The sequence below is a fragment of the Pelodiscus sinensis genome, chromosome 10 (assembly GCF_049634645.1).
Source record: "Pelodiscus sinensis isolate JC-2024 chromosome 10, ASM4963464v1, whole genome shotgun sequence".
Lineage (NCBI taxonomy): Eukaryota > Metazoa > Chordata > Testudines > Trionychidae > Pelodiscus > Pelodiscus sinensis.
This window is the reverse complement of record NC_134720.1, coordinates 47,300,711-47,319,334: the sequence shown is the minus strand read 5'-3', so window position 1 is coordinate 47,319,334 and position 18,624 is coordinate 47,300,711. Positions and strand designations below refer to the sequence as shown.

Sequence of the window (18,624 nt, the reverse complement as noted above, 5' to 3'; positions counted from 1 at the left end):
GGAGCATTCCAAAGATTTGTTCTTTGTTGTTCCCCAATTAGAGCAGCTCACTCAGCTGTCAGACACTTCCCAAACCTTTGAAAGGTGGGGCACATGGCAGCAGAGATCACAAACCACTGAGCAGAGCCGTCAGGGCAGGCATTGTGGGATATTGGCAGAAGCCAGTTCTGTCTCCGAAACAAACAGCAGAGTCCACACTGGCTCTTTGTCGACAGTCAAGGGAGGGGAAAAGACAAAAGTGGCTCAGAGGGCTGGAAGTTTGTTGATACCCAAAACCGGGTGTTTTTCCCAACAAAAGTCGCATTGTAGTGTAAACACTCTCACTGCTTTGTCTCCAAAAGGCAGGGTTTGGTGACAAATGCACCCATGTAGACAAGACCTAATACAGTGAATCTCCCAAAGACACTGCAGGAAATTGCCATTTGTGTGTCAGGCTGTTTTGCGTGGCCTTCGGTATCTGCCTGACTTTCTCTCTCATGACTTCGACCACAACTCCAGGAGAGGGGTTGTGGATTGTAAGCACAGACAAGTCCCACTTTGCAGTCTGGAATTACTCAGGGGTGGGTTTTAGGACATGCCCCTCTAATCACTATCTCCCATTGGCTAGTTTAGATATTTCCAGTTGACTTTGGGAGATTACCTGTCATCCCTCATTCATTCTATGGGAAGCCTAAGTGTCTATCTCAGAGTTGGTGGATTGCGTTGTTCCAGTGTTTCTCCACCACCACTATCTAAAAGGCATTGCAATACCGATACCCCACTGTGGATCTGAGTCACTCTCTGCAGGAGGAAATCTCATCTTAATGAGACCAGGCTGGGATTCCATTGAGTTCTTTTTGAAAAATCTTCCTCCTCTTTCCGTGGTTAAGAAATTAAGAGGCTCCTTTTTTTCCCCAGCTGCCCAATGCCTTCCTGAGGATGCTCATTACAGGCTGTTTGATGTGTTAACTGCAGATTAAAAACATTCTGCTCTCACAGCTGCAGATTTCAAAGCCACAGAGCATTAAGTTAGGGAGTCTTTCTAGTTTCCTGCTTTTTTTTAATTACAACTTCTTTTTCTTGATTTGTGTGTATTCAACATTTTTAATTTAAAAGCCTGCAGTAAGACAGCAGATCCCATTTGTTTCCCGTCAGACCCCAGGGCAGGGGAAATGAACATAATAAATAATCTGGAAAGTGCTAAGGTCCCAAAGCCTGGTGTGAACCTATCTGAAATGCAGCCACCTGTGGTTTGAAATCCAGCAGCTCACCAAATATATCTAGTTGAAAAGGATTAGAGAATTACAGTGAGAACAGTGGAGGTATGGCTTGACTCCAGCTTCCAGCTCATCTGAAGAAGTGAGCTTTGCCCATGAAAGCTCACAATATTATATATATAGTCAGTCTTTAAGATGACACAGGACTACTTGTTTTTAAAATTACATACTAACACGGCTGCCCCTCTGCGATTAATGCAGAGTAGGCATTACCATAAGTAAATGACGTTGCATTTAGACTGCCCTTATGTGCTGTCAGTTGCGTGACCTTTTTGATTCTTTTCATACCTGGATTTTTCAAGGGCAAGCGAAACAGCCATCTGACAGCAAAGAGATGTTGACAAAGGGTTTTAGGCAAGAAATCTCTTGCAGAAGTGACCTCTCATTCCTATTCAAAAGAGTATTTCTGCTTATTTGGTTATAATGGAGGCTGCTGAGCTCCACTCATTTATCAGAAGCATTGAGTCACTGTTTTGGACACTTCCCGCTCTCCTGCTGGAACGCTGCACCTTTGCTTTGGCTTGTATTGGTCTCTGAGGCACAGGGGTACATGGGCCTGAGGCTCTGCTCCCCAGAAGGCCATTTATGCTCTTAATTTTGAAGGGTTCTGTCATCCCCCCCCCCCCAACGCCAGAAGTGGTAGCGACCCAGATTAAGAGGACTTATATTCAGGGGAAGGATGGGGAGGGTGCTTCATAGGGCTCATTCTGTGGCCTCTTTCCCCCTCAAACCCATGCAAGTCCGTCCACAGGTATGCACTGGATCAGAGGTAGCAAGGGTCAGGCAGGCTAATCTGTGGCATCAACCCCTCTCAGGTCTACGGGGGTCATGCAGGGTAAGGTAATGCTGCCCCTGTATGGGAGGGAAATTTCCAGTAATGGCTTCACAGTGAGGGGCTTCGTTTAGATGGTGGGAGGAAAAACCACCACAAAGGTGAAGAGGCACATAAGAAAACAGGGTCTCCGTGTGCGGCACGGGTAACACATTAAGCACCATTGCTACACTACACTGTTGATGCACAGAATGATACTATTGCAGAACTGGGTTATAAAGCAACTGATTCTGTTCTGAACAAACGGACAATAATTAGTTTAAATGCCCGGATTGAAACTGCTGCTTGTAGCCATAATGTTTACAGTGTAGCTACTGTTCCCTTATTTATCACATCTACTGTGTGTGTGGTCATGCCACTGACGCATGCTCAATCAAACTAGAGAGTTTTTATGGCAGGGCCCAATTCTCAGATGGTGTCAGTCATTGAAGTCCATGGAGCTGGACTGCTTTACATTGACAAAAAAGTTCTGGGTTTTTTTGGTAATGTGTATCTTTTATCTATGAGACTAACCAGGAAAGAACCAGTGATGTTTTCATTGCATACACTGAGCTAGAGGATGCTCAGATAATGTAAATTACTGTGGCTCTCTTTGAAGTTGACTGAACTCTGAGGCTTTACGTGTGCTGAGAACCTGGCCCCAGAAGATCCAGATAAGGCATGAAAGAGAGGCAGGGTGAAGTGGTCCTCATTAAATTATGCAAAGAGTGAACGTCCACTGAAATATACAAATCTGTCCAATGAAATCTGAAGGCAACTCCAAGTATTTTTTGGAGTAACAGGAATTGCTTGCTGGCTTGTATCACTGCAGTTTCCTGTTCCTTTTTGAGAGATTTAATGGTCTACAAAATCCAAAGCCATTTCAGTTTATGGGAGTCATCTTGAAAGATGAGCCACTAAATTCACTTGAAATTTAGGGGTTAATTCTCTGACACTTTGGCCTGACGTGTCCCTTCCTCCCCATGCCTGTCATTACAGGCTGGGCTATGCGGGGAGGGGGGAGAAGGGAAAAATGCTCGAGTGTGCAGTGATCTGATGCATTTGTCAGCCAACAAGATATAGGTGGCATCTGGCATAGAATTTGTAACTTCAGTGCTCCATAGAGTGAGTAACTCCTACTAGTGGAGGAGAGGAAAGCATGTCAGCAGAAATGACATATTCTGTCCACTAGAGGGCAGTGGGCCACAATTAGACTTCCTCGGATTTTCCCCTAATACTTTGGGCATGTTTACACTCCAGCTCTGAAAGTGGACGTGTGTTCTTCAGACCCCTTCCAGTAATGACTGCAATGGCTGGTGTCCATATTACCCTCCTGCTGGTGGTGTGTCTCCCCCCCCCCCCCCAGGACTGTGTGCACTGGCTAAAGACGGGCAGTTTGGGGGGGGGGGGGGGGGCTCTTGCAGAAGTGAAGTTAAATCGGTGGAGCAGAGCACTTCCAGCGGCAGGACAAAGCTGTACTGGGTACAGTGACATAATTTGATTGACACAAGCTGCCTTACTTCAATTAAGTGTGTAGCAGGGGTGTAGCCCCGGGTGGGCCCGGTCACCCATTTAGCATCTCGGTCCACCCCTTCCTCCGCCCTGGCACTTGCCCCGCTCCACCTGCTCTGGCAGTCCAGCCAGAGAGCAGGATTACGGGCTTGCCCCCAGGCAGGTGGAGCGGGGCAAGAACCGGGTAAGAGGGTGGAGCAGGTGGGGTGGGAGTGCGCATTTTTATGGGACCCCTCGTGTTTACAGAGGCCCCTGGCCAGAGCATCTTTCTCTTTTCCTCCCCCCCACACCTGCCAGGCTAGCTAGGGGTGGGGGAGGCTGGCGGGGGGCGGGGAGAGGTAATTCCATCACTGCTACCTCTACCCTCATTGTTGCCCCCTCACCTGAAGTTGGGACCCACCCCCATGCCCCCTCCTGACTAGGCTATGGCATGGCTACACCGATGTGTAGTGCAGACTAGGCCTTAGACTTACCCTCTATGTGGGTATTTCACATAGATCAACCTAACCACTGGAACTGCACGCTGGGGACATAGACTTGGCTGCAGACACTTTAACCTTGTCAATGAAACAGCTACTAAAGCGATGACTTGGTCGTTCAGTCAATCAAGATCAATATGTTGGCCCTGATCATGCCTGTGCTTAAGCATGTGAAAAATTGTGCTTACAAGTGAACGTATGCAGGGGGTTCAATGTGTGCAGGCTCGGAGACGTTAATGCAACTGACGTGCGGAGACGTTTAGCCCTGGTCTACACCCCAGAGTTGTGTCCACATATGGCAGCTGGCAGCCACCTAACTCAGTAAACATCTACACTGACCTACATCGCTCATTATGCCAACTTATCTGCACCTCCGTGAAAGGCCCCTAGAGCCAATATCGACATAGCCAGGTCGATGCAACGTCAGCAAAGAGGCTGCATTGCTTATATCAACTGTTGCTGCCTTTCAGAAGCCAGTCCACAATGCCGCACGTGGATGGCTGGATCGGTGCAAGTGCTCTTGGTGAGGATGCACTGGCCTGACGCAAGGATCAAAATGCAGACACGCACAAGTGTGTGTGTGTATATATATAGAGAGAGAGAGAGATACACCATCTCATAGAGCTGGAAGGGATCTTGAGAGGTCATCTAGTCCAGTCCCCTGTGCTCATGGCAAGGCCAAGTACCATCCCTGACAGATTTGCCCCCAAATGGCCTCCTCAAGGATTGAGCTCATAACCCTGGGTTTAGCAGGCTAATGCTCAAACCACTGAGCTATCCCTCCCCCAGTAAGTGACATAATTATTGTGGTGGCCATATGCCAATGTAAGTTAGGTCAATTTAATTTTATAGTGGAGAGATGTCCTTTATTTTTAAGTGCAGTATTATAGTAATATATTAATAGTAATATATTATAGTAATATAGCTAACACCTCAGTAAGGGTACTGCGTTGTAGCTGCAAACCCACACCCTATGGTGGCACTGCTGTAGTCCATAAGATTTGGGGGGAATTTTAGGAAATTCTATTTTTTTTAATGATACCCCATCAAATTACTTCTGCTTAGATATCTGCTTTATATTTGCAGATATCTGCTTTATATTTGCAGATATCTATGGCTATGGACGTCGATATCTGTATCTTATTTTTGCAGATACAAATTTTGTATCTAGAACTCTTGCAAATCTGCAGCTATCCCTTTTAAATCCGCAGGTCTCTGTGGATGCAAGTATCTGCGGCTCGTTTTTGCGAATGTGGCTACCAGTATGGTCTCCAGAACCCTGCAAATCTGCAGCTATCTGCTTTATATCAGTGGGTATCTGCACCCCTGGATCATTTTTGTACCTGCGCAGGGCTCTGCTTACACTAAATCCATTGAGCAAAAACTCTGTTTGTTCGGTGTAGGTATTCATACTGCTTATCGCTCTAGTGTCTCTCTAAACATCCAAATGCCTAACTAAGAGTCAGAGGGGAATAAGCCCAGCTGTACCTCTCAGAAAGTTATCGATTGGGTATTGCGTCGGTCAAGCCCCTGGTGGCTTGTGTCACTGCGCTATGAAGCACTGTATCTGATCTCTTTGTCTGAGTACGCACCAAACAGCCAGCAGCCCCATCACAATCTAGGACAGATCTGCCCTGCACCAAATCTGATTCTCTTCCCCCGCCTGATGCGAACTCATTACTACAGAGAGACTCCAAAGGAGCAGCCAGACAGCTTGTGAGATGAGGCAGGCACATGGTTTTGTGTGCGAGATGTGCAGAGGGGGAGGCATCCCTTTTTCAGCCTTGTAAACAGACTTCAGAAGCGAGATGGGGATGGCAGTTTGGAGAAGAAGATCCCAAGAAAGGCCCCTGGATCTCTTCAGGAAGACAGGTTGGCTTTGTGTAATCCTACTTTTTTTGCTATTGTGCTTCTGAGGTGCACAGGAAAGGTGCTACAGGCGACGGGGTCCTATAACAGCCGAAACAAGGAAATACTTTGGAGCCGGCTCCGGAGGCAGCAGCTGAACATTTCCGCTGCTCGCCAGCTGGAGGGTCGCCTTGGGCAGCGATCGTAAAAAAAGAATTGGTTATAAAACGATGATGCTTTTGTGAGGAGATAAAGAACTAATCCGGCGGGTAGGATGCCGAAAGAGGTCACTCCATCTGCAAAACAATCTGCTGGCCAGGCTGGGGAGTGATGTGTAATGACTCCCACCGTCCGGTCTGTTTCTCTCGAATGACTTCGCCGTGTGCCAAAGTAATATAGCAAATGTACTAGGCATTATGCTTTGATTGCTAGATTTGGAGTCTGCCGGATACTATTTGTCACTCACAATGGACTTTAAATAAGCGGGTGGTGAAAGATGAAGCTTCCTCTTGTTCCATCCTGTTAACAGAGCAGGGAGTTTTTAAAGTGTTTCCTCAGTGTTGTGAAGCTAGGACTTTAGGCGAGAAGGTAAAATAAACCCTAGCTCTGGGGGAAAGCCTAAATTAAAAACCATTCCGAAATGTTTGTTGTCTAGGGATCAAATTCTGATGTTGGTTATATTGCTGATTGCTTTAAATCTGGAGTAAATCCATTGAAGTTGTAACTGAGATTAGACTCTGGTCTCGAATGTCTTTGTAATTAGGGGAGTTTCTACTAGCTAGATGGCATTTTTTTCTTCGAGCTTTCTGAAACTGACTGTATTCTCCATTTCAAACAAACTCCTATTTTATTTTGCCAAAAGACATTGAAATGTTGTGGGTGAGTCGTTTGGGGTTGTTGGGGTTTTTTTTGGCACTTCATAATAGAAAAATGTTCACAATAAGCATAATGTTCGTTTCCTGCATTCTTTTACACTTACAGCCCTGTATGATTTTATTACACTGCTATTGTTAATGATTACGCAGATCTGCATCAGAAAGCAAAGAGTTTTTGAAAGAACCTAAAACCTGAACGGTGAATACATACACAGACCCTCCAGAATTAATTATTACCTTAATAATCTGCAATCATCATCTGCATACAGCTATAGCAAGCCTTTTCTGAATTAAGCCTGGTCATAGAACTCCTTTAAGACATCAGCTGCATATTTAAGTTTTTCTGGCCACCTAGCTCAAATTCAGAAGCTAAATATTTTTGCAAATCCTAAAGATGCGAACTCTTTCTGGCAAAAAAAGGAATCTGATTTATTTTCACTTTCTTTCCAGAAGCCCTGTGGGGGGGAGGAGGAGGAATTTGATTTACTGAGGGCTTTCAAATTGTTCTCCCTTAGTCAGACATCGACAGCTCATTTCACTAGAGATGGTTAGACTGGAAAAAATGACCCAAGCGTTTCCTTCCCACTAAAGAGAGGTCTGTGCCAAAGCTCTCTTGCAGCTGGCATGCTGCATTAAAACAAAGCATGCACTAGCAGTCGCACTGTGTGCGTAGCAGCAGTAAGGATCTGCTTTGCCAAAGTCCGTGTCGGTCAGCCACCCTTTCCAGTCTGGTTGCCTCCTTTATGTTGACATATGACCCAAGAATAAATATGTCACTGATCTGTTAACGTTAAAAAAGGAGCCCTGAACAAGAACTCTGGATCTGCCTCTTCTCTCCCCCCCCCCCCCCCCCCCTTTTCTGGACAGACTTGGGTCTGACTCTCATACCAGATTCTGAATTTCCTGGCAGTGGTATGGGAACATTTTTTTAAAAGTGGGGGTGTTGCACTCCCTTACCCTTGTCCACCCCCACCCCCAGCTGAGGCCAGCACCAGGCCCCCAGCATACAGGGCTCAACCTGGGACCCCAGCAGGTGGGTCTGGCAGAAGAGCCCCTGATGTGCGAGGTGGCAGTGAAGCCTCCGGCACATGGGGCCAGCACCTGGGACCCTGGGTGTGGGGCTCCAGCTGGAACCCTGGGCGTGGGGCTGATAGCAGAGCCCCTGGCATTCATGGTGGAAGCTGGGAACCCGGTGCCTGGGGCCAGCAACAGAGCCCCCATTACATGGGGCCAGCAGCTAGAATCCAGGCACTAGGCTGGACTTAAGTGCTGCCCCAAACTCTTAGTTCCTGCGCCTATGCTTCCTGGCTATCCCCAACATCTCTAGAAATTGTATGAGCAAAGTATTTAAGTACAGTATATGCTGATCTTTAAGTGCATGCACAATTTTTTTGGCTTCAGTACAACTACATTTGTGCTTTAATTTTAATGTAAGCGGGGGAATGGTCCCGCTCTTGTGGGGAACTTTCCTGGCTTCTATACACCCCGGTGAAATGAAGCAGCGAAAGGATCTGAGTCCCCGCTCCCACTTCCTTTACCCCACGGCTCCCTGATCCTGAGGGCTCCCCCTCCACTCTCCTGAGTAGCAGAGCCCTTGAAACCCCAACAAGGCTGGGCCCAGGTTTCCTGGGGCTTAATCCCTGACCTTGTAGTCACTAGGGGCAGGAGTTAGGGTGTCCCCACTCCGAGGTGCTCTCTTTACACTGCAGGCCTTCTTGGCCCAGTGATCACTTCATAAGGTTCAAAGCAAATACAATTTATTAAACATCAACTGATTAAAGAGAATAGAATAAGAAACAATGAGAATGGTTAAATGAGAACACACAGCCCTGCTCTGTAGCACAGGGACATCAACACAGCAGTCTGCAGAGTGTAAGGACAGTTCACAGTCTCTTCCTTAGAAGCCCTGGATGTGCTGCAAGGGGCTGCAGGCTGGACACGCTTGCACTGGCAGTGACCACACAGCCTCAGTCTCTAAGTGGCCAGACCCCTCTCCCAGTCCAGAGCCTTTCCCCACACTTTGCAGGTCCCAGTAGCTCACCACATCCAGCTGCAGGCTGTGCTGCTTGGCCAGTTCCAGCTCCTTGTGTTGTTTCTCTGTTCCTTTTGGCTTTCTGAGCACTGCCAGTCTGCTGCTCAACACAGGGTCTGCACTGCTTGGCCTGTCTGTGTCTGGTTCTGTCGCTGCAGGACTTCTTCTTGTCCTCCTCTTTCAGCTCTCTGTCTTTGCAGGACCTCTTCTGCACACAGCTTGTTTGTTCAGAGACAGAGCCAGAACAATCCCCACTTACAACCTGTCAGTCAGGCTGAGCTGGAGTGTTGACTGCTTTCCATTGTCTCTGGGGTCTGTCAGTCTCATGAACCCTTCCCCTTCTGAAGCTGGTAAACCAAAAAACTCCCACAGAGTTTTAGTAAGGGGTAACAGTCCCCTTACATTAAGCACATGCATGAGGCCATGATCTAAACACCCCTGAATCCTAGATCCCAAGTTTGTGGCTCAGTCCCATGTCAGTGGAAAAACAAACACCTATGTAGTAGAGGAAACACGGCCTGATTTAAAATGAACTACCTAGGAGAAAATGCACAGGGGCAGCTTGCTGGGATAAGTTACCACCTAGCTAATGTGTTTGGGGACATCTGAAGAAATTTTTGATACCAAGCCTCCATGGCAGTTAGCTCTTGTGTGCGGAAAGTAAGGACTTTATTACTCTGAGGATAATAGTTTTTTTCTTCCCCAATCCTCTCTTCTTAGCTGACCCCAGGCATAACATAGGAGTACCAGAGTCGACAGGAGTCAATCGGTGGTTGATTAGTGGGTCTTTACTAGACCTGCTAAGTTGACAGCCAGTGGATCGATTGCTGAAGCATGGATCCACCACACAGTGGAGACAAATCCTACATTCCATCAGCTGGACAAAAGGCCCCTCAGACTCTCTCTTCAGCCTACTTTGACTAATAGGTCAAGGAAAGGCAAGGTCAAGGAAACCCTATTTACATCAAAGGGAGTCTTTCAATAGGTCAATGGTCTTTGGGTCCAATACACAGTTAACATCTGTGGGAGCCGTGGAACAGCTATTATTTGCTGTATGCTACACCGTTAAATTCCTGGAAAACTATTCTCAGCTGCCCTTGTGTGAGGCAGAACTGATGGAGCATGTGACAGAGGAGACTGGCCTGGTGCTTTTCTTTATGGAGACTTCATTCTTGTTCCTTCCTACCTCCTTTTCTGGGGTTGAGTTGAGCATGTGGATCTCTTGGTCCTCCAGTTACCAGAGTGGACCAGAGTATAAAGCACAAGGAACTTAAGCAAAAAAAAAAAAAAAAAAAAAAAAGGAGCATCACCTCATTTTATTAAGTACTTCAGAGTCAGGTGTGTCCCTGGCAAAACACATTAGATGGGACAGGCTCTTAAGTCATTCTGATTGAAAGGCTATGGCTGATCTTTGAGCATGGAAAAACATCACCGCCACATAGGTTCCTTTTAATCTTCAACTGCCTCCCTGTCATTTGGAGCTAAAAATGAGCAATGTGAGGCTCCGGAGCCAGGAAGGCAGACCACATGGTGAAATGAACCAAATGGAACTTGAACAACCTCTACTGAACGCTTCAGACTGGGAAGAAACATTTGGAAGTCCTCCCACAATGAGGCACTGAAGCAAAGCTCTGTGGTGGTAGCTGCTCAGGATGATGGATGCTGGTCTGGAGTTAGCATTACAGGGAGAAGAAACTTCAGAGAGGATTTGCCGTGTGATGCAAGATTTGTGTGGACAGTAGGTCAGCTCCTGCCCCCTGGTCATTCTGGGACACTGTTCTGAATTCAGAATAGCTTCTTACGATTTTTACCCTTTTCCTTTTGTTTTAATGGAAACATATAGAAGCCGCCTGCAAGACTGCAGAAGTTGCTTCCTATGTTTGGGAGTGCTACAGTGGACCTCCCCTTTACACTGTCCTCTGGCTGCCTCTGCTTCCCAAGGGACTGTAAGTGCATCTGCAATGCATCATTTGAGTCAATAGCAGTTTCGTCCAACTCCAGGTGTATGCTACAGCCAAAGGTCGGCTTAGAGTATGCAATTCCAAACACGTAAAAAAGGTAGCTGGAGTCAATATACCTTAAGACAAGTTTCAATGCCATCCTCACAGTGGAAGGTCAGTGGGAGAAACGCTTCCATCAACTTCCCTTACTCCTCAGGAGGAGGAGGAGTACCGGTGCTGGTGGAGGTTCCCTCAGCATTTGATTTAGTGGGTCTTTACTAGACCTACTAAATGGAACCCCAGAAGATAGAACGTCAATCCTCCAGTAAGTGGAGACATAGCCTGAATAAGAGTGCCAGGTCTTTAATCTGCCTAGCCTAATACACCTGCTTTCCTGCAGCATTACAGCCGTGGGAACTGTTACTCCTAAACCTCCCAGATTAGTCCATTCTGTCCTGGGAATGAAACCAAGATTTCAAAGGGGCTCAGAATTTTTTTGAACACAGAAGTTTTTACACTCTCCAAACCCTGCAATGCTCCCATGAAATTAATTTTTTAAAACAACCTTAATAGAAGTTACTTGTTTGCCAGCAAATATTCCCTTGCAACATTTGCAACCCAAATACTGCAGCACGGTGAGCCTGTAAGAGAAAATGACTTCAGTGATTCCATTGGAAGAATAAGTGGAACTGCTCTTGTTGACTTTCATTGAGAGAGTTTTAAAAAGTAAAAAAGAAATTGTCGCAAATAGTGATCTAAAGTAAATCTTTCTGGTTTTCATAATCCAAGGTGCCTTTTATAGTTGCCGGGTGGTAGGCGTGTGGGGGAAGTGGTTTGTTTAAAATACATGGATTGACATTTACAAAAGTGAGGGGGTTTGAGAGAGAGCTTCTATAAAAATCAAAAGGAAGATACCTGCTTAAAATTCCCTAGATGGCTTTGAAAAGCTCAGCCATGATGTTTAAGATGGCTAAATTCTCTGAAACAAGGCAAAGGAACATTTGTTTGTGTATTGAGCCGATAGGGTTTATTTTAAAAATGTTTTCATTTCCTTTTCTCTTTGCAAACTAAGCAGAGTGGGGTGGTTTCCCACTCCACCCTCTGGCCCCAGGGGCTCAACACCTGCAGCTCCTAACCAAAGTGAATTGGGAACTGGTCACACTCACTAGCCTTGAAAGTCATGGCCTCTATTTTAATTGTACTGCAATTTATTTTAAGTCCAGCATTAATCTTCAGTCCTTGTATTTCTGGTAAAATCGCTGACCCTGTGCACATTCCTGCGTGGGGCTTTTTTGTTTTTTGTTTTCACCTTGTCACTCTGAATTTTACATTCCGGCACCGATGTCAGATTTGTGCCCGTTTGAGAGCGGAGGACCTATCTCTCCTCTCATCGCGGACGAGCCAAGTGGGAATTAGGACGGCCTCCTTCATGAGTTTGAGACAGGTTTTCTTTCACCCCTAGCTTGTCTGCCACACCCCATAGAACATGATGTAAACAGCAGATGCATCATTCCACCATCAATAAGGATGGGATCTGATGAACTTTTCCCTGGAAATTTGTAACCCACAAACCCCACATCAGCAGCTTGAAATGACAGGCTGATGCCATTCTCCAGCACAGTCACAGCAGGCAAGGCAGTTGTAGCAGCCAGTCCCTGAAAAACAAAGAAACCCCAGTGTCCTGTTACGGCTGATTGCCTCACTGCCTTTCCTTAAGCAATCATGACTCAAACAAGCAATTGCTGTGTCAGTCTGCTAGACAGTTGCGTCTTTCACCCTGGCAGCTCGCCTCTCCGGCGCGCCTTTGGAAACCCTTCATGGTCATTAGCGTAGAAACTAATTCAGTTTTGCTCAGCGAGGGGAACAAGACGTGTTTGTAATCGGCTGTGGACGGTGCAGCTCTCTTGGGAGCTGGTTTTTGCAGACTGTGTTCCAGACCTGCCAGGAGAGAGGGGGTGAAAGTACCCCAGTCTGAAATGCAGCATCCTGATTAAAAGGAAAAAGAGTCCCAACACCAAGAACCACGCCTGATACCATCTACATGTTTTGTGAATCTATAATGTGCTACCAGACCATTTGTTGTTTTTTAAGTTTATCCTGTACAGATTAACTCAGCTACCCCCTGAAGCTCCCGTTTTGGAGCCAGGAATCACAAGGCGTAACTGATGAGATTCTATTCCTGCTGCTTCCCCCCCAGGATCAGAAAGAGGAGCCAGGCCAGACAGATGGCTACTATAATTGCTTTATTTCTTCAAAGAAGAAAAGACCCCAGTGTGCAGCATTAATTTATGGGGCCTGATTCGGCGGTGACTTATGCCATTCTTACGTCGGTATCACTCTAGGGACTCTGCTGGAATAGCTCTGCTCTCATGTTGCTATAAGAGGAGGATCGGACCCACATGTTCTATGTTCCGATAGGGCCAAAGGGATAGATTCCCAGGGAAACGTAGGGGTGGTTGTCATGAATCCACAGCATCGTGCAACGCCCCCATATTTGGAACAGTTTCTTGGAGGAACCCCGTTAGGGTAGACATGGCCTCACGACTTCCTTGGACTGAACATCTGCAGTTCTAGTAGCACCTCCTGCATCTTGCCATGAACTCTGTTCAGTGATTCCAGTCGAGGTAGACTGCGTCGAGGTAGCGACTAGCCCGCCATTCAGTTATTAAAGCACCACGCCAAGTATTTGTGTAATGCCAACAGGCGGCACTGAACCTGGGATCTCTGGAGCTTCGTGCATGAGCCTCTATACTACAGCATGAGCTAAAAGTCAGCTGGCTCTCCGCAAAGGCTGTCGAGCAAACTCTTTCTGTCTCTGAACGTGTTCTAAGTGCCACTACATCATCTACATGTGACGGTGAATTGGAACACAGCCTAGGAAGTCGTTAGGAGAAATGAAGGTTAAAACGTAGTCTAAGTCCATTCTGGTTGGGCTAAAGCCAAGCCAAGCTGTAGCAAACTGTGTAAAGACCTTGTGTCTCTCTGTCTGACCATGTGGGTCAGTTCCCTTGTGAGAACCACTCTCAACTCCAACAGCCAATTCTTATTCCTCACCTCCCAGCTCTCCAGTGCTTTGTTCTCTAGCTGGAGTCCTTGCTCAGCTTCCCTGCTGAGAGGTGGAGAAATCCATCTCCCTCTGAGTCATTGGTTGTTAGGTGTCAATGGCTTACTGGCTGGATTTGCCATTGTTTTGGATTTTCCACTGATCTGGGGTTGGCTTTGGCCACTCCTTTTCAAATGACTCCTTCAGGCTCAGGTATAAACGTTGCAAGGCTGTCTGTCTTCCAGCCTCCCCTGAGAGCAACCAGTCCTCCGCCCACCCTCAACTGTTGGGTAGCCATGCAAATCACATGGGAAACTGAGGCACGCACACAATTCATAAAAATGTAGAGAAATAGGTAGTGTGTCTCAGTGGTGACTTGGAGGAAGAGAAAGAGCTCCCTTATAATGCTTAGTCCAGTAGTTAGCAGTCACTTGAGATGAGGGAAACGCTTGATTCTGGTCCATCCTCACCCGAGAGAGGGAGGAGGAATTTGAACTAAGATCTGCCTCCTCTCTGATGAGTGGGGGATGACATGGGTCTCCCAGTCTGTCCTGCTTTAAGCTGTTCCATGGTGAGTAAATCATTTTCAAAGCCATTGAAGCAAGAGGACGGAATCCCAGGTCTCCCACCTCCCATGTGAGTTGCTGTAACCGTCCGGCGACAGAGCACTTTCATGTTTTGCTCTTAACTCCTTCAGGAATATGGATGTTGCTACCTTTGTGAAAGTGATGCCCCAATTTGGCCAAATTGCCAGCCATGTTCACACCTGCTCATTAGAGACTTGTTCAAATCACAGAACACTGGAACTGGAACTGGAAGGGACTTCAAGAGGTCATCAGAGCCGGTCCCCTTCCCTCACGGCAGGACCGAACACTCTAGACAGTCCCGATAGGTGTCTGTCCAACCCGCTCTTCAGTATCTCCACTGATGGAGATTCCACAATCTCGCTAGGCAACTTATTCCAGTGTTTCACCACCCTGACAATTTAGGATTTTTTTCTAATGTCCAACCTAAACCTCCTGTCATGGCTCCTTCCGCACTCTGGCACGATAAATGCAGAAGTGGGGGCCAGCAAAAGTCCCTCAAAACCTTATCTACCAGACTTGGTATAAAACTTCCTCTCAAAATCTTAACAACCTAGATTTTGGGAATAAAATCTCCACTGCCACCACCCAAGTATTGATACAAAGATCAGGGGAAAGATTACTTGGGAAATCTCACCCCTAAAGTACAAACCAGGACACGACCATTAACCAATACCAAGTTAATAAAAAGGAAAGAGAAAGAACTTTTATTATCACCACAATATGCCTGTTGCAAGCATAATGACTAGATGAAAAAGTAACAAAATAATATACTCACGGAGGAGAAATTTACCAGGGGCTAGGGACTTAGTTACAAAGGAGAGCAAAACCCATTTTTAAATGCACAGACATCACATCCCACACCCAAACCATAAAACAATAAAACCTAACAGATTTATCTAAACTTTATCCTACTTTACAGACTGTGAAGAATGGTTTCTTGGAGAGAGAGACCTGTCTGTCTCTCTCAGTAGCTGGAGAGGAACTAACCCAGAGACAAAGGAAGGAAAAAACCCCAAATTCCTTTGTCCCAGTTTGAAATTCCTACCTACGTTGCTATTTTTCAGGGGGTAGCCAAGTTATAGAAAAAAAACAACAAATGGGCTGGTAGCACTTAATAGACTAACAAAAACATGTAGATGGGATCATGAGCTTTCATGGGCACAGCCCCACTTGTTCAGATGACCGGAGTTATGAGTAGGGGATATGAAAACTCGAAATAATAGGAGAGGGGGGAGGGAAAGGAAAAAAGGAAAAGGAAGGGGTGTGTGAGGAGAAAAACTTATCCTTGCTTACAGACAACCCCTTAACCTGAAACACATTCTTTCTGATAACCATGCCACACAACCACATCATAAGCCTTCAAGAACCCAGCCCTGCAACCAAAAAAGATGCCAACTCTGCCCACATATCTACACTGACGAATTCATCATTGGAGCAAACAACATAAGCCACACAATCAAAGGGTCATTTGACTGCACATCTAGTAATTTGATCTATGCCATCAAATGCCAGCAGTGCCCCACTGCTATATATATTGGACAAACTGGACGGTCTCTGCGGGAAAGAATCAATGGACATAAATCGGATATACGTAAAGGGAACACACACAAATCTGTTGGTGAACGTTTCTGCTTTCCTAACCACACTTTAACAGATCTGCAAGTGGCTGTCTTGTCGCAGGCTAACCCTTATGATCATGACACCTCCCTTGCTGTAATATAAGCCCGTTGCTTCTTCTCCTATCATCAGAGGTCAAGGAGAACAATTTTTCTCCCTCCTTGTAACACCCTTTATGTACTAGAAAACTGCTTCCATGTCCCCTCTCAGTCTTCTCTTTCCCAAACTAAACAAACCCTGGAAAGAAAAATTTCACCCAGTCAGGGGCCTTGAGAAGACCTCGGTCCTTAGCAAGACTCCTTTCTATGACTTCATTTGATCCTTTCCCACAAAATTCCATCGGTATGCCAAAGAGCATTAAAACTAGAGAAAAATATTTTAAAAAACCCAAACTTCTAAACTACTGTATAAAAGGAAACCAAACCCACTCCACCCTAGGCTGGTTAGTATTAGTAATGCATTTCATGTTTGCCAACATGAGGAAGGCAAGTTGCTTGTTTTTATCATCTCTAACTCCCTGGAGCAATAGTAGCAGAGTCTGTTGTATCTAGATGCAAGGGTAATCCGGATTATGCGTGTAATCTGTCCACCAAAGCCAGGCTAGGGCGCATGGGTTGTGAGTCATTCTGATTAACTCTGCCACAGATGAAGCCCAAACCTGCCTTTCGTTTTCACAACCATATCGATGAGCTGAGCACCTTCCATACGAAATCAACAGCAACAGGGACATTCCTAGAAGACTGCCTGGACTCTGGAACGTCTCTCTTTTACAGAGTTTGGAGATGCCAAAATGGGCTTTGGTGGTGATGATGTATCTATGATCATTATTATGGTGGGTCAGAAGGAAAGGGAAACTTTGTGAAGTTAGACCCTGATTGGCTTAGGGCTGGCTGGCTGCTGTTGGTTTTGTGAATAACTAAAACCATGCTGTGTTTGCTGCTTTCGTGACCTCTCCACTCTAAAAACCATGAAGGGGAAACCTACTGAATGAAAGACTTAGGACGTGGGCTCATTAGGGAAGGAACTTTTCCCTCTCCGGGTTTCTATCATGCCTAGTACATATGGCTGGGGGCTTTAGGTACTATCAGAGTAACAAATAAGTTCAGAGCAGCTGGCCTGCTTTGGCAGCTCCATGACAAGATATGGTGGTGGATTCCAGAACAATCTCTGAAGGGGGGGGGACTCAGTTTCCCCTGCCTCGCCTCTGCTCCAGGTACTTACGTCTGTGTGAAGTGTGTGCAAAGCTCTGCCATCCGTGTGAGAGGAGAATTTTGATCTAGTGGCACCCTATGATGACACAAGATTGTTGTGTGGTTCAATGTATTTTAGATCCAAGGGAAGGAAAACCAGTACGCTTCAGGGCTACTTAACCACTTTCTTATTTATTGCAAGCTTTAAGCAGTTAATACAGTTACAAGCCTTAAGAACAAGTACTATACAATTTAAACCATAAATACTATACATTCTAAAGCAGTGGTTCCCAAACTTTTTGGCATCATGATTTTTGAAAAACCCTCATGCCCTGCCCCCCCAAATGGCAGCAAAGCTTGTTGAGCGAAAAGGGGGGGGGGGGGGGAGGGGAAAAAGGAACCGAACAGGGCAGCAAAACTTGATTGGGGAGGAGGGGGGAAGGAGGCTGGGTTGCTTCGCACTCCCCCTGGAATTTCTTCATGCCCCCCAGTTTGGGAGCCCATGTTCTAAAGCAATTAATACAGCACAAAGCAACACAAAAGCAATTACTAAAAGATCTACTATAGACAATAATAACGCCCAATTCACTTACACATCACCTGTATGCTGCCTACTGTGCCAGGCAGGAGGTTGTGGTTCCGTCTTTTCCCACGCATAGGAACACCATGCCCTGGGCTGCCGGTGTGAAGAGCCTGATCATTTCTAGTTCCCTTGAGCAGAACGTGTGGGTTAATCCTGCCCATTCCCTCCCATCGATTGTTCTTACTAAACCCAATTTATAGCAAAGCAAGACTTGGTCGTGCTAATAATATTTACCAATTGATTACATATTGCGTAGGATGCATAAGAGGTCCAATGCCCTTATTTGGGGTACATCCTGGTGCTCAGGATGTTACGGCTATGTGCACAGTTACAGTTTCATGGCCGCGTCTGTACTTTTTGCTTATCAGAAACAAATACCAGTACAAGGCCACTTGTTCTGTGGTCTTGACGTGGTCTCGCGTACCCTGCTTAATCTGCGTTGTGATGCAAAATAGTTCCTGACTCTCTGGCCTTGCCTGCGTGCTTTGGCTCACCAGACTTGAAACAGGCCAGAAATCTTTACTCTGGACAAGGCAAACATCACCATTCATTGCTAAGGCAGGATAGTCCTGGCTCCCCCACAGAGATGTTCTGAGGGGGAAAACGGGGTCTGGGGCAATTGACCGGTGGGTAGCAGGGGGTGACAAGGGTCTCTGGGGCAGAGACTGAAGAATATGAGGCTACTTCTACGCTGTTGCAGAGCGAGTCTCAATTGCATAGCACAGTGCAAGCTGGGAGGGGCCAACTAGTAAAAACGAGACCAAAAGATGAGTCGGATCAGGCCCTTGTGGTAACAGTGACTAGTTCTGTGTCTAGAATGAGACACACAAGAAAATCCAGTTTCTGTGCCA

General features: G+C 46.3%; 1 protein-coding gene across 6 annotated transcripts in view; it reads left to right on the top strand.

The window, feature by feature from the left end:
* Window positions 1–18,624, top strand: part of MCF2L2 (MCF.2 cell line derived transforming sequence-like 2) — a 316,634-nt gene that overhangs the window by 44,515 nt on the left and 253,495 nt on the right. The window contains exon 1 of one of the 6 annotated variants that reach the window (XM_075938057.1): window positions 5,531–5,930. The exons of the other annotated variants lie outside the window; for them this stretch is intronic. Within the exon in view, the coding sequence (XP_075794172.1) occupies window positions 5,867–5,930 (64 nt within the window). The 5' untranslated portion in view covers window positions 5,531–5,866. Of the gene's footprint in view, window positions 1–5,530; window positions 5,931–18,624 lie in introns of those variants that run through there. 6 annotated transcript variants of the gene reach the window in all.